The following is a 14,069-nucleotide window of genomic DNA, read 5'->3' on the forward strand; positions in this document are numbered from 1 at the left end:
TTGGGGGGGGGGGGGTAGCCTCGTTACCATGGTAACAAAAACTAAAGATGGAAAAATTTTCATTGTCATAATTTATAAAGATATTTTTTTCTATTTAGATGTTTTGGAAACAAATTGACAACGTTCAAACTAAACATTACAAACTAAAAAGATCGTCAAATCATTTGAATTGAGTTATAATTGTTTCGAACAATAACTCTCCCATTCGATGCACGCGTTCATTTTTTTTAATGCACGCAATAATTCAATCATTGAGAGCAATATCTTTTTTTAAAAAGCATAAAACTCATGCAGTTTACAATCATTAGAATCACTTCTTCAAATGGTTGAAATTCAATGTCTCTTTCAAAGGAATCGATGCATGCATTTATTAAAAGGGTGATATCACCGAACTACTTGAGATGTATTCATGGTTCTCCTCACGTCGCTTGTGTTTGTCGCCTCTGTCCAATTAGATAATCAAAGTATTGAAAATTCTTATAGTAAGAAATGTATGAGCACTACTGATTCATTTTTAAAGTTTTATTTTCATTAATTTTCACAGTGTTTATGGGTCTTATTAATAAAGACTGTAAATATTTCATTTATTTTAGGCTATATTTTTGTTTTTACCATACTGTATAATTTGAAAATAATCTTATTATATAAAGTTGTAAATGAATAATTTTGATATCTCAACATTTTCAGTGCGTCTAAAACACCAGAAATACCGCTCTTACGTTAACGAAATTAACCATTAGATTTACATTAAAACCTTTCCTTAAGTTTTAAACTATTATTTAGTATTAAAAAAAATCCATAATTTTTTTGATTTTAAGAGTTTGAATGTTTTCCTATATCTTTATACAATCGCAACTTCTCGGGACTTTCCGGCAGGCTCGGAAAAACACCTCGAATATATTAACATTACAGGTGGTTTTCCGAGCCTGCCGGAAAGGCCCGAGAAGTTGCGATTGTATCTTTATACAGAACTCTCCTGTTCAGGAGATTTGTATGGTCTAAAAATGTCCAAGACCATCTAGTTCATTTAAGTTTTGACCGGATGAAGGTTGTATTGAACATTTTTTTTCCGAAAATATATTACTTTCAATATATTCCGTTCCGTGGACATTGACCTTCCGGTTTTTATACACGTCACAATTAACGTACGAGTACCAGCTGTGAGCATTCCCCCGGGACACACGGTTTTAATTTCTAAAACCTAAACGATCATAAGTCACAATAACAAAAATTTCTAAATTATGAACAAAACACTGAAAACAGCATAGCATACAATTAAAAACCAGTCTTAACAAAACGACAACTTTGTTTTAATTACTACATCAGCACACCATGTTGAGTCCATCAATTAAAACAAGTTGATTTTTAAACAGCTATAATTAATATCCAGAAAAGTGATGTGTTTTCAATTTTTGTAATTCGTTTTTTTGTTTTGTTTTTATTTTTTTGTTTTTTTTTTGTTGCTTTCATTGATTATATAATTAGTTTTTTATTTAAATAAATTTGTTAATATTGGGGGAGAATTGATAAAATTATTTGGGCTTTTTAAAAATCAATATTATTTTGTTAATCCTCAGGGAAAAATAATTTTGTTAACTCACGGGTGGAGTCTATAATTGGTAACTTTCTATATGAATTTAACTAAATACATGTATGTTTTTTTTATTCAACTGAGAGCCAAGTCTATTGATCCCTCTCCTGTCACGAGTCAGGAATTAGCATGACGTCACAATGAAAGTCACATGGTATAACGTCATAATCAAAACGACGAAGTCACTATCACTATAGCATATACAGAGGAGATGGCAGGTAATGAAAATTGCATAGTTGTCATCAAATATTGCATGTCTGTACATAAACATTATATCTTAAATGTGGTTGTAGAAGACATCTTCTGTTTCAGATCACAGTAAAATGGAGTCAAAATCAGATATTGGAAACGGTCCAGTTATCAATATGGTATGTACAACTGCGTTTTTAAAATACATGCATACATTAAAAATTCATAAAGTCGCAACGGAATTAAACAACCACTTTTGTCTTTGACTTATCTAGGAACGGGTTCCAATCACAAAGGGCCAGGAGATTCAACGTTCAGATGAAAAGAGAGCGAATAATATTGGAAATGGAGAAATCCAACGTCGGTTTAAGAATATTCCTGTATTGGAGGAAAGAAGACTCCTTGCGCTAGAAAGGCATATCAAGCGTAAACGGAGGAGACGGCCGTACGTTAAAAAGATGAAGAATCTGGACAAAACAGGGCACCAACTTGACAAAACCATGGCGTCTTCCAATGGAGAAATGGCAGACGACCCTGGGGCGTTTGATTTAAAGGATGAGAGGATACAAGTTTCTGAAGGGGAAGGAAGAGAAGGTTGCATTCTGAATAAAATCGTGGGTACGAGGATGCCAGCTTTAGAAAAATATGAGGAGAATCAAATTGATCTTCAAATAAAACACGAACTGATCGAAAATGTTGAAGCTCAATCAACAAAGATGGAGGTAGGAAAAGATAAGGAACAGAGTGTGCAATTTGATAAGTTGGTTAAATACTTACTTGACGGAGTAAAATTAGATTTACTGAATATAGTGGAAGATGAACTAAACGGTAAGAGGAAAGAGGTTGAGGAGGAAGGTAAAATAAAAAAGGATGAAGGGGCTGGTATGGAGGTGAAGCAAGAAAACGAAGAAAATTTAACTGCCGTGAAGGAAGTCAACACTTCGCCGCCTAAAGATGCTTGGATGGAAGTAAATCGTGTAAATGACAGAAACTTGAAGAAAGAAAAAGAAAACCTTCAAAATGAAGGGCATATCAAATGTTCGGAGAGAGCAAAGGACCCTGAAACCCAAACTGATCATATCAGGTAATTTCTCTTTTACTGCATCATTAATTGGATTCAGTAACTTACATGTACGAATTTTATTTCATTCTTTAATCTTCTTGCTTCAAAAATTAAAATTCATTTCATGTTGGTTTTTTTAATCAGAAATGTATGAATAAATTAACAACAATGAAGCAATTCAGCATAAAAGTACAGACAACATTTGCAATTATTGATTGAAATCCGATTTGAAATCTTTTACATTTCTTTTCAGAGTTGAAAATCCGGGACAAAGTAGTTCTGGGCCAAAGGAACCTAAACCAAAAGATTCCGAATCGGAAGCCATCAAATCAAATGAACTGGTAAAAGATGGAAGAGATAATGAAAAGACTAATACCGATATAAGAAACAAGGTATTTACATATTCTGATTATTTAACATTTTGTCAAGAAATATATGAAAACTTCATAATACTGTTATGAGATATTTATATCCAAAGTCTTGTTTAATTTGAAAAGTAGGAAGAAGACGATATCATTTGGTCTTAATTACACTGAAATCTATATACATTAGTGGGAAAGTTTTTGGTCCATGTTTTATTTTTTTATAACTTCATCCACTGAAATAAGACTATTCAGTTTTGACACCGATAAAAAATGTTTACCTTTTCTTTTAATTTTTAGCTTGTCCTCGATGACAATGAAAATGATGATGAGGAAGATGACGATGAAGGCTTTATGCCGAGAAAACTATTTTTCTTTAGTTTTTCTGAATTTAAGGTATTTCTTTACGTCTATATACTATTTGCAAATCTTTATTTCACTGCAAATATATACAACAGAATTAATTGTTTGATTACACACTACTACTGTACATAATACTAGTGTATAGGTTGAGAACTGAATTATTCGTACTTTTATAAGGAATAAGGAATTATTCTTTGAGTATTATGAGGTGATAATTTCGGTCGGGGCGTGATCAAATCCAATAAAGCAAGAAGGGCTTTATGAAAGAATAATTCCTTATTCCTTATAAAAGTACGAATAATTCAGTTCTCAACCTATACACTAGTATTATGTACAGTGTCATTTGAAGTTATGGGTTTTATAGTACAAAATCGATACGTAGTGTTATCACAGGCAAAGGCACTGGAAAATGTAGATACATGAATTTAAATTCAGCGTTAATGACTACACCTTGAACATGTAAATGAAATATACATGATGTTTTTCATTTCTTTTTGTTTTTGTTTTAGAAAGAAGAAACCTCTGCATAATGGAAGAATAAGAATTATCAGGAAAAACAGCATTCCACTTCATCACCCGGTTAATTTGTTATATATTGAGCACTACGAGTTTAATAAATAAAATACTAGTATGTTTTGTTGACTGTAGTTGGCTATTTTTTTTTTTATCTAAGATCTGTTGGCACTTGATTCCTTAGAATACAATATCAAAACATTCTTTCTTTTAGGATTTATGTCCGTATAAAGGTAGCGAACAATACAGATAAAAACAGATAACCTGCATCAGCAATGATCGCTAACTTCATACACACATGATCCATCAAATATTGCATAAACCCCCAAGAAAAAAGAAATAAGCTGAATCTTTATATTTGCATTCCGAATCTCTCCTTGGTCACTGTCTAAATTAATTTTATGAAATAAAAGTTTATTTGAACGGACTAAAAACTGTAAACGTGCCATTCCTTGGGGGGGGGGGGGGGGGGGAGGGGGGGATCTTCTCAATACAAGTTCGACATTGTGATGTTTTTATAATTCATCCCTTGTCCATACATATTTTCTTATGTCGTCATTTCTATTGTCGTAATAAAATCATAGATTGAGACAATCACATCTGAGAACAGCTGATTTAATGGCAACATTCAGAGTTTCACCGATGACATCCTCAGAAGCACCAATCGTCACCCAAAGAACGCAAAGCATAACTCTCTCTCTCTCTCTTTCTCTCTTTACTTCCTCATTTGGATACCTTAGATTTGTTATAGTTAAAATTATATTCTAGCAGCTCTCAGCATTTATTTTTTAAATTTGGGAAGGACTCCGAAACGAAAGTTGATTTCTGTTAGAAAACATACTCCAAAAAGGAGTTTGGCGCCTGGGCACTTATATCAAAACAACTCATTTTTACGCGAAAACAGGGCTCTTAGGAAATTACAACATGAAATCGTGGACTTAATACTCAGTAGATGTAAATCTTTGTTTATGAATAACAGTAACAATCTCCTTATTTATTCAAAGAACTATAATTATATACACCTGTAGCAAGCGATTGCATAAATCTACGAGTGAATTTTCAAATAAACTACAAAGAGGCATTAATATCATACATGTAAAATTTTTACAACATACAAAATTTTATTTAATTTTAAGATATTTTGCGAAAGCCAGCATCGTGGTAGAATATGTATAAGCGTCAGAGGACCAAAAAGGGAAAAACCCTGTGGGAGAACCTCGAGGGTTAAACCCGGGAAAATCTATGGGGGTTTTCTCGCCAAAGTGTCTTTGGGAAAGCAGGATGTTATATTGTTCATCTGACAAGGTCCCCTCGAATCCGACCAGGAAGAGTCCGTCTGGAAACATGTCGTCATTGAAACTGGTTCCGTTCAGATATTCCTTCCGGTTGGCTGGATACCAAAATGGCAAACTCTGTAAAAGGTTCAAAAGATGTAAGAGAAATATATACGAGTAGTTTAAAATTTATGAAATACTTACGTTCTTAAGGTAAATAACAATGACGTTAAATAGTGGAAAACGTGATAGAGCCGAACAGACATACACGTACAAATGTAAGGAAATGCAAAATAATTTGATACGGAGACGAGTCAAAGAATTTAGAATGTTTATTGAAACAACATTAATCAGAATGTTGGAAGTACAAAAAACGGCCGTAAGAAGAAGTAATGTTAATATCGTTGCATCAAAATTTACCACTTCACGAGTTACTTCATCAATTCGAAACGCAGATCATTTCTTGTGAAAGTGATTTTCTATAGCTATTGTAAAAACTGAATATGAATATTTTACCATTGACTCAAGGAAGTATGTTGCTGTCTATCAGTTTGCCTAATGTATTATATGTGATTGTGTGAAAATGCGATTCTTTGCAAAATTACCGCTTGTCCCTTCCCAGAACCCGAGAAAAAAGCGTTCCAGGGCTTGAGATGTGTACCAAGGATGTTATCGTTCAACCATCTCACGCTTTGTTGAATTGTTTCGTTTACCGAGCTGGGTGTGTCTGACAATGATACAAACATACTTTTTGTAACAGAAATGCCTATCAAACAGGAGGCAAATCAATTAAGATTTATAAACACATGTTTTGTTCATAATAACTTGTACATAAGAGCATCCTCCAAAAGAAAAAAATAACATTGCTGAATTGTAAATTCAATGCGTGGATTTTTTTTTTAAATTTCAGAAATATATATGGTTAAGTTAGATGTTGCAAAGATCTCAGAATTTAAAGTTAAAATCACATGAGCACAACTTACTATTCAAGAAAGCAAGTGTATCGCCCTCTGTTGACGTCCAGATATTTATAAGTGTGTTAACGGCCATTGATGTCGTAAACAGCCTATCTTCTGCATATTTCTGGGGGAAAAAATCCAAGATGATTAAATGAATTTTCTATCTATTTTATCAATGTTGTTTCAAAATGAAATCCAATTTAGCACTTTCGAAAGGATTATAATCCTTACAATAGCATTTCCTTTTATGTCAAAATCCCCGTCTCCCAAAAAGTCGTCAAAATATATTCCTCCATCTGCCGACTTACTGGCTTCTTGTAAAATGTCCGCAGTTACTTTGTTCCTCATAGCACCCTCTAGCTTTTGCAACACATCCTCTAGCATCTAATAATTGAAAGACTAAACCCATCAAAATGACATTCATTCATATTTCTAGCTCATTGGTACTTGTTTTAAAGTTATAAGATAAATTAATTAAATGTCATAGAAATCGGTTAGTATGACACAGACTGCAGCTATAGCAAAAGAAATGAAAGACGTAAAGAAAAACAAACTATCCATATTCAGATTAGCCAAATGAATCTATGTGGTACCTTGAGAGAAAGAGGTGCCTTTTTGTAGAAATCTCGTAGAATGGTCAATGTTCTGGACGTAAACCAAAAACACTCTAGTTTGGACGGATAATACGTCAGAGCCAAGTCTCGCCGAGACGAGAAGTTTCCCGTGATTTCGTAGATGATCAGATCCACGGTATCTTTGTAAATATGCTACAAAAATACCAGAATTCCTTGGATTAAATATTAATTTCATGTGAATCTTAGTATTGTCTAGAAGAACAAAGCAACTTTTCGTCTCAAACCTGGATATCACTGTCAAAATCAGTGGGCTTAAACAGGCCAGAGAGCAGAGCAGACGTCAGGCCGTTTACAGTGTTAGCTGCAACCGTGACGTCAACGTTATTGACGAAGAACGGCATGGCGACACCTTTATCGCTCAGCGCCATTGCCTCATCCACATTCTGAATCTATAAAACATCAACAACATGGATATATCTGTGTACTCGATTATGGGAACATCCATCACGCACATCCCTTCTCTGCAGTGTATCAGTTGACTGGCACATTAAAGTAGCGTTGCAAAGTGTTGGAAAACGCAGTTATCGAAAATGGTTTTAAAATTCAATTGGCCTCACAATCTTTCATACATCATCCTCTGAGTAGAGTAAAATTCTCAATAGACGCATCGCTGGCCAAACTTTAGTTAGTAAGAACAAACATGTCTTACCTACAAACTTATTTTTTTTTTGCAATTCAAAGGAATTGATGGGATGGACTTTTTAGCTTCTTTAGCTTACACAAAACACTAAAACCTTTCAATTTAGCTTACCCATGTCGGGACAAATGCAGCATCTGTTTTATTTGTGGCGGCCAAAAACTTGTGAAGATAGAAGTAGGTTCTGGGATCAATGGTGTTAACACGAGTGTTGTTAGAGTGGGGTCTGTAGGCGTATCTCTTCAGCGCGTGCAGGACCGAGGTAAGGTTTGAATTTGTGGATTGCCATTTTGCAAACAAATCACTGTAACCTGGAATTTCCTTCAACAATGAACCAAGTCCAATATTGACAAAGGTATCGTCAAAATCTGGTGGAATGTGGAAGGCTGCAGCGAACATATCTCTGTGAAAAGGCAACAAATCCGTTATATTCATTTCATCAGGCATAAAGCACCGTTTTTCAAAGTGAAGAGACCAACTGGCTTGTATGTTTATTTTTCTATAGTTAATTATATAGGTTAAAGGAACATTTTTTTCTTAAAAATATAGGAGGGACAAGACCTCCATTTTTTAAGTATTTATTTTCTTGCTTAAGGTCTACATGTACTAACTTTTCGTGCAGTAGATGGTCCATGACTGTTGCTATGTCACCGAGGCCCATCAGCTTCAGTAACTCTTCCACAGATTTCACCGGAAACTTGTCCGATAGCTGGAAGAGCTGTAACAGATTTTCCGGGGTACTCTGCCATTTTTTGACGGTATCGTTGTATAGCTGAGGCCAAAACGTCATCACCGATGTGTTGTAATTCACGTTCTTGTCGTGATATTTTCCTACAAAAACGATGTCATATATCGCATGTCATAAAGTAAAATAATGAAATGCAGTTTGTATAGTTATCTCTTTACAGTTTAACATGCATAGAAGGTAAGGGTAATGTCAATTTTAAGAAGTCTTGCAAGAATTGGCAAAAGTTTGGAAACTTCAAACTTTTTTAATATTTAGTTGGTAAATTTTAATGCTTAATGCCCATATAACTTATTTTGCAGGACAAAGTACTAGTATTATATTTCACAGTGTTTGTGTCGCACTATAATGTACATGTGAACATGAATTTGAGAAAGAATGAATACTGTATACCAATAGCATCCAAAGCTAGATCTATTTGTTCCCTTTTTGGTTTAAACTCTCCACCCAATGCCCGGATCTCTAAAAGACAAGCTGTAATCCATGCTGTCACAAACATGTTGTTGTCATTCACGGCAAAGTTCTTGCGGATCGCAACCATTTCTGGAGCTCCATGAAAATTTAATTTGACCACGCTTTCATAAGTTCCTTTGTCCAGTTTCCAAGGTAACACAAGTGACGATTTCTTATCCTCCTTGGGTTGACGTTCTTCTACCTTGGAACTCAGAGCTACAAGTGTGTCTTTTATTGTCTTTTTGAACAAAAATCCGTCTGATTTGTCTATAAAAGGAAAAAGAATCACCAACAAAAGTATAAATTGTCCAGGGAAATTCATCTTGCCGGTCTGAAGGTCGCGCCTTATCTGGCAAAGTATTTTGTAACAGACGATCTAGGTGTTTCTAAAGCGTTCATAACAACTAGTACGGAGAATTTGATAATAATTTTCGGAATATGAGTCTCAGACTTCGATAAATTCTTCGTGAATGGAAACTACAGTCACTTACTATACATTATCTTTACATGTATTTCAATACACTTAACAATGAGATAATCAAGATGAGAACTGTTAAGTCCAAACCACACCGGACTTTATTGTGCAGGGTCTGTTTTGGAAACTTTACCTCATATTCGGTGATTTTCTGTGACATTCGAGATAGGTCTAAAATACACGCAATTAACGTTGGCATTGTAAGTTACATTTCATTTTCTCGTGCACCATCGGGACATGATGGAAAATGTCCCATAAAACTCTCTTTTTATGATATGCTAATTGAATAAAACACTTTGAACATATTTTTCCAAAATGAATGAATATATGTTCATGCAAGAACTCTTAATATAGATACAGTACAACAAATATACATATACCATGATCTTTGACATTATCTTCTATACTGGCACGCCAGTATAGTCAAAATCCATGATCCAATGTTTTTCACGTTTAGATGGGAAACATTGACGCACTATGACGAACACTCGGAGAGCATGTTTTGCAGTATTCATTCTTTGTGGATTATCGTCACTCTTGTGTAGGTTTCCTTAATAACCATCATTTTATTATACAAAATATAATTGGACGTCTCTTTCTCTTGTTAATCAATATGGCCTTAGAAAAACTTACGATGCATGCATGTTTTCAAGTGTTTCAGACAAATATTGGAAGAAACAACAGCATTCCCAAAATGAAGCCCTTGTTATTCACACGAGAAATGAGAGAACAAAATCAACGTATGTACAAAAAAAAGGAAGAAAGAAATTCAGAGAAATATAGATTGGTCCTAGGATATTACGTTTTGATTCGGGGGATGGAGTACCATTCATCATGAAGTTGAACATTTTTTTTTGGTTAAATTCTCTTTTCCTGATTCTATGTAAAACTTCACGAGACAAATTTACAAGTTTGGGATGGGTTATATACCACTCCTCGTCATCTTCCCCGACTGTTTTACGCTAAGTTGAAGGAACACTTCTAAAATATTTTTTTTCCGGATCCATCACTAACCAATATTTTTCTATTACCAAAAAGGGTAGATAAGTCACTGTGCATTGTCCTGGTTAATATTAATTTTAGCAACCACCTCCACTATTCAAAACCTACGATCCCAAGATGGATTCTGGCAATATGAATTTCCTTGAGCAGTTTAATTACACATGTACGCTTGCAGTGTCAATAAAATATGTGGGGTTGGGGCAAGGGTATGGAAGGGGTTATAATGGAATATAATTTTCCTATATATTTTTTCTAAAATTTTCGATGAATCATGTTTTAGTTATTTGTACATTTGGTGTTTTGAATAGAACCTATAAAGAAACAGAACAAGGTGTCCAAGATTCTGCTGATGACGTACATGAGGAGCGGGTCGTCTTTCGTTGGAGAACTGCTGAAGTTCGGAGGAAACGTTTTCTATGTGTACGAACCATTCTGGTCGGTGTACGAGAAAACCTTCCGGACCGATACGGAAGTCTGCCACCGGAACGGAACTTGTCAGTAAGACGACTTTGTAAATTACAATAACAATATAATATTATTGCATACTGAAAAATCAACATTTATTCGCGACAACGTATTTTCGCGATGGATTAGTCATATAACGTACATATTACAAATTCTTGAAATTTGAACTTTTTTTTGCCATTGAAAGACTAGATCGTAACTATATTTTTTTTTCGCACATGAAAATGAAAAAAAAATAGTTTTGAGGAATAACATCAAAATATATTTTTGTTCCTTTTTTTTTTTAAAAAGAAAACCGTCCAAAACATTACAGAAGACAGATAAAACTATTGACATTATCAGTGCCATTTTTGACTGTCGAATTTCTGAGCTGCCCATTGAGGTTTTGAAGAGTTTCACGACCTTCCATTTCACGAGCGGATACAGCAGACGATGTAAGTCAATCCTAAAGAAAAGACAAACGTGGAAGTCACGCAGGAAAAAAGTGTATGACAACAAAAAAGAATGGTGTCTTTCTCGGTGGGAGAGAGCTTGCAAAACAGCTACGGCCCGAGTCATCAAGACCATTCGTCTGTCGCCAAGACTCCTGAAGAAGACTGATCGGTTATCTGATGTAAAAATAGTCCATTTAACTCGTCATCCTTTGGGCATTTTGAATTCTCGCATGAATATCGGAGAAGTAAATAGCAGCAACTTTCTCTCGTCTGCTCGACATTTGTGTCAAATGATGGGACAAGATGTTCTTTATGTAAAGGATAAAGTGAAAAACGGTAAAGAAGATACAGTTGTTCCGCTGACCTTTGAGTGCTTGGCTTCGAACCCGACGGATGTGGTGAAAAATATGTTTGCTTCTCTTAATTTGAATTATTCAAGAGATACGGAAAAATGGATAGCAGAACATACAAATTACAGCAGTCTAAAGACGTTTAACAATGCTAAAGAAGGATCGGTTCAAAATATAACTCATGATCCACAAAATACTAAACAAACAAACGGCACGTTCCACGTGCGGAAAACAATGTCCAAAGAGATATCCAGTGCTTGGAGAAGCAGTCTCTCCATAGACTTGATAAAAGATGGAGAACAAGTCTGTGAAATTGTTTTGAAAGAAATCGCATTCTTGGTTACGAGAAAGGAAAATTCAGTGTGCTAATTAATGATCTCTTTTTCTACGATCTGCAATGATTTCATTTGGAAATGTTGTAGAATATAAGGTTGATATATCATATGTCAAGTTTTATTTAAAATGGGAATAAAAGATAAAAAAAAAATTAAAAGATCAGGCTAACCCCCACCCAAAGATCTGAGTTTTTCTGGCATTGTAGTATCATTTGATCTACTGACAATTTTCAATTTATTCTAAATATCACTTGATGGACACTGTTCAGTACCAAAACATACCAGTATCATAGCTTTATAAACTAAATTCCAACAGTAAGTCTTGATAGCTGGACAATTATCAGTATCGCTAGACACCTCCTGATCAGTAACACTTGATTAGTATGATCATCATCAGAATAAATATCACTTCGTTGACTGATAGTTTAAAATGCAATTCGAATTATGAAAAAATAAATAATAATGAAAGTCTAGAGTTTGATGCTTTACAACCTTTTATTTTGTAGAAACACATGATTAGGAGTAGTGAACAAACAAAAATCAAAAAAGTGCTTGTAAATATATATACATATACATTAACAACTGGCATGACAAGAAAAGTATATAAAAAATGTATAAATAAACAAAATGACTTGTCATAGTGAGGCTAGTATGACTATGATTTATGACTATGTCCTAATATCACAAGAGGCCCATGGGCCACATTGCTCACCTAACATATCTAAAGAATTTCTGCACCTCTTTCTGAAATTTCAATAAACCCTGAAATCAGGAAGGAGGTGGGGTGGGGGTCAGAAAAATATGAAAATCGTTGGTCAATCTTTTCAACAATTAAGTAAATACTTTGTTTCAAAAAGTGTTGCGCCAAGTTAAATTAAAATTGGCCAAGTGGTTTTGAGAAGAAACCAAAAAATGTGAAAAGTTTACAAACCAATGGACAGAGCGACAGACCATTAGGCTGACACTGAACAGCTGGTGATCAGAAAACTTACATGAGCTTACTGGTAAGGTGAGCTAAAACATGAGAATGGTTTAACACTTACAAACTGTAAGTGTTCTCTGATATTCTGATGCATAAACACTAAACCCAAATAAAGGTTTTTATATCTTAAATTGTGTTTTTTCCCTTGAAGAACTACATTTCAAGAAAGAGTTGAATGATAAATACTGTTCAAATGAAAATGTATCACCTTTAAATTAATTTTAAATATTTTCTTTGTGATATATTAAACTGCTATGTATCACAATTGCCAAAAAATACCACTGGTTTTTTTTTTTTATACTTTTTACACAAATAGTGGATTGCTTATACATTTAGTATTATTAAATATAAATTAAAATCAAAAGAAACATTAATGTCCCCCCTCAATTCATTGGGGGCATATTCTAATACAACAAAAATTAGAGTAATTCAGCACACAGACTACGTACATTACCATCATCACACATACTTAAATATATACCTATTAATGTTGGGAACAACAACCCATGTGACAATAGTGTTAGTGCAGCTTTTTCTCAGCAGTACATGTATAACCATTGTTTGCAATGATTTGTTCATAACCATTGAATATTGGAATGTCAGGTTCTGTATAGCTAACAAAAATAACACTGTAAATAGACAATATACAGGAATGTAATGGCCAGCCGATTTAAAAAAAAAAAGGGGGGGGGGGCGGGGGAATGTACTAATGAGCAAGGAATGTTGTTTATCTATCACTATGTGGAATGTTTGCAGTGCAACATTTCAGCATTTAATGCCTTTTCCATCATCACAGGTATTAATATTGTAAATATATATTTATACAAATATATATGAAGTTCTGCATTCTATACAAGAGGATAGAAGTCTCTACATGTGAAAATATGATTTACTTCAACATTGCCTCCAGTCTGAATAAAAAAAAAAAATCGTTAAAATGTGTAGGCTTTAAAACTAAATCACATGGCTAAATATCAATACTTTAGTATTCTTACATAAATATCCACTTGCAAGATTTGCTGGTGGCTGATGCTTGGGTGTTGATGTAAATTATCAAGTAGGTACATGAATTAATCATACTTTTAAAATATAATGTAGAGTAGTGGACAAATCGTATAACAGTATCATTCCTTTCTGATGACCTGATCACAGAGTACCAGTGGGTGATTATCTTATCATCATTAATACTGATGAGCAAATAATTGACCAAGTATTTCGATTTTCTTATAAAGTTAAAAAACC

The 14,069-nt window shown here is 34.1% G+C and overlaps 3 protein-coding genes across 3 annotated transcripts; 2 read left to right on the plus strand and 1 right to left on the minus strand.

Annotated features, from left to right (window-relative positions):
• Window positions 1–1,704: 1,704 nt before the first annotated feature.
• Window positions 1,705–4,112, plus strand: LOC117692957 (gelsolin-related protein of 125 kDa-like). Its single transcript, XM_066078989.1, has 6 exons — window positions 1,705–1,809; window positions 1,904–1,959; window positions 2,056–2,864; window positions 3,097–3,235; window positions 3,506–3,601; window positions 4,078–4,112. The coding sequence occupies exons 1-6, from the start codon at window positions 1,803–1,805 to the stop codon at window positions 4,096–4,098; spliced, it is 1,128 nt and encodes a 375-aa protein (XP_065935061.1). The 5' UTR covers window positions 1,705–1,802; the 3' UTR covers window positions 4,099–4,112.
• A 951-nt stretch (window positions 4,113–5,063) lies between these two features.
• On the minus strand, window positions 5,064–9,242 carry LOC105328677 (hypothetical protein). Its single transcript, XM_011429654.4, has 9 exons — window positions 8,725–9,242; window positions 8,198–8,417; window positions 7,701–7,989; window positions 7,174–7,338; window positions 6,908–7,081; window positions 6,546–6,698; window positions 6,339–6,438; window positions 5,961–6,082; window positions 5,064–5,493 (listed from the first exon to the last, which is right to left on the minus strand). The coding sequence occupies exons 1-9, from the start codon at window positions 9,104–9,106 to the stop codon at window positions 5,203–5,205; spliced, it is 1,896 nt and encodes a 631-aa protein (XP_011427956.3). The 5' UTR covers window positions 9,107–9,242; the 3' UTR covers window positions 5,064–5,202.
• Window positions 9,243–9,718: 476 nt separating this feature from the next.
• LOC105328696 (carbohydrate sulfotransferase 5) lies at window positions 9,719–12,495 on the plus strand. Its single transcript, XM_066078992.1, has 4 exons — window positions 9,719–9,800; window positions 9,913–9,999; window positions 10,570–10,759; window positions 11,018–12,495. The coding sequence occupies exons 1-4, from the start codon at window positions 9,737–9,739 to the stop codon at window positions 11,877–11,879; spliced, it is 1,203 nt and encodes a 400-aa protein (XP_065935064.1). The 5' UTR covers window positions 9,719–9,736; the 3' UTR covers window positions 11,880–12,495.
• Window positions 12,496–14,069: the final 1,574 nt, after the last annotated feature.

The sequence above is a fragment of the Magallana gigas genome, chromosome 3, assembly GCF_963853765.1.
Source record: "Magallana gigas chromosome 3, xbMagGiga1.1, whole genome shotgun sequence".
In the NCBI taxonomy this organism is placed as follows: Eukaryota; Metazoa; Mollusca; class Bivalvia; order Ostreida; family Ostreidae; genus Magallana; species Magallana gigas.

What these genes read in the sequence shown, in the direction of transcription:
- LOC117692957 (XM_066078989.1), top strand. An exon ending in ATACCGATATAAGAAACAAG is followed by an intron (nt 3,236 to 3,505) that starts GTATTTACATAT and finishes TTTAATTTTTAG; the next exon opens with CTTGTCCTCGATGACAATGA. An exon ending in TTAGTTTTTCTGAATTTAAG is followed by an intron (nt 3,602 to 4,077) that starts GTATTTCTTTAC and finishes TTTTTGTTTTAG; the next exon opens with AAAGAAGAAACCTCTGCATA.
- LOC105328677 (XM_011429654.4), bottom strand. Translation starts at nt 9,106, where the DNA reads ATGAATTTCCCTGGACAATTTATACTTTTGTTGGTGATTCTTTTTCCT. An exon ending in GACCATCTACTGCACGAAAA is followed by an intron (nt 7,990 to 8,197) that starts GTTAGTACATGT and finishes GCCTTTTCACAG; the next exon opens with AGATATGTTCGCTGCAGCCT. An exon ending in ATTTTGACAGTGATATCCAG is followed by an intron (nt 7,082 to 7,173) that starts GTTTGAGACGAA and finishes GTATTTTTGTAG; the next exon opens with CATATTTACAAAGATACCGT.
- LOC105328696 (XM_066078992.1), top strand. Translation starts at nt 9,737, where the DNA reads ATGACGAACACTCGGAGAGCATGTTTTGCAGTATTCATTCTTTGTGGA. An exon ending in AATGAGAGAACAAAATCAAC is followed by an intron (nt 10,000 to 10,569) that starts GTATGTACAAAA and finishes TGTTTTGAATAG; the next exon opens with AACCTATAAAGAAACAGAAC. An exon ending in CACCGGAACGGAACTTGTCA is followed by an intron (nt 10,760 to 11,017) that starts GTAAGACGACTT and finishes TTTTTTAAAAAG; the next exon opens with AAAACCGTCCAAAACATTAC.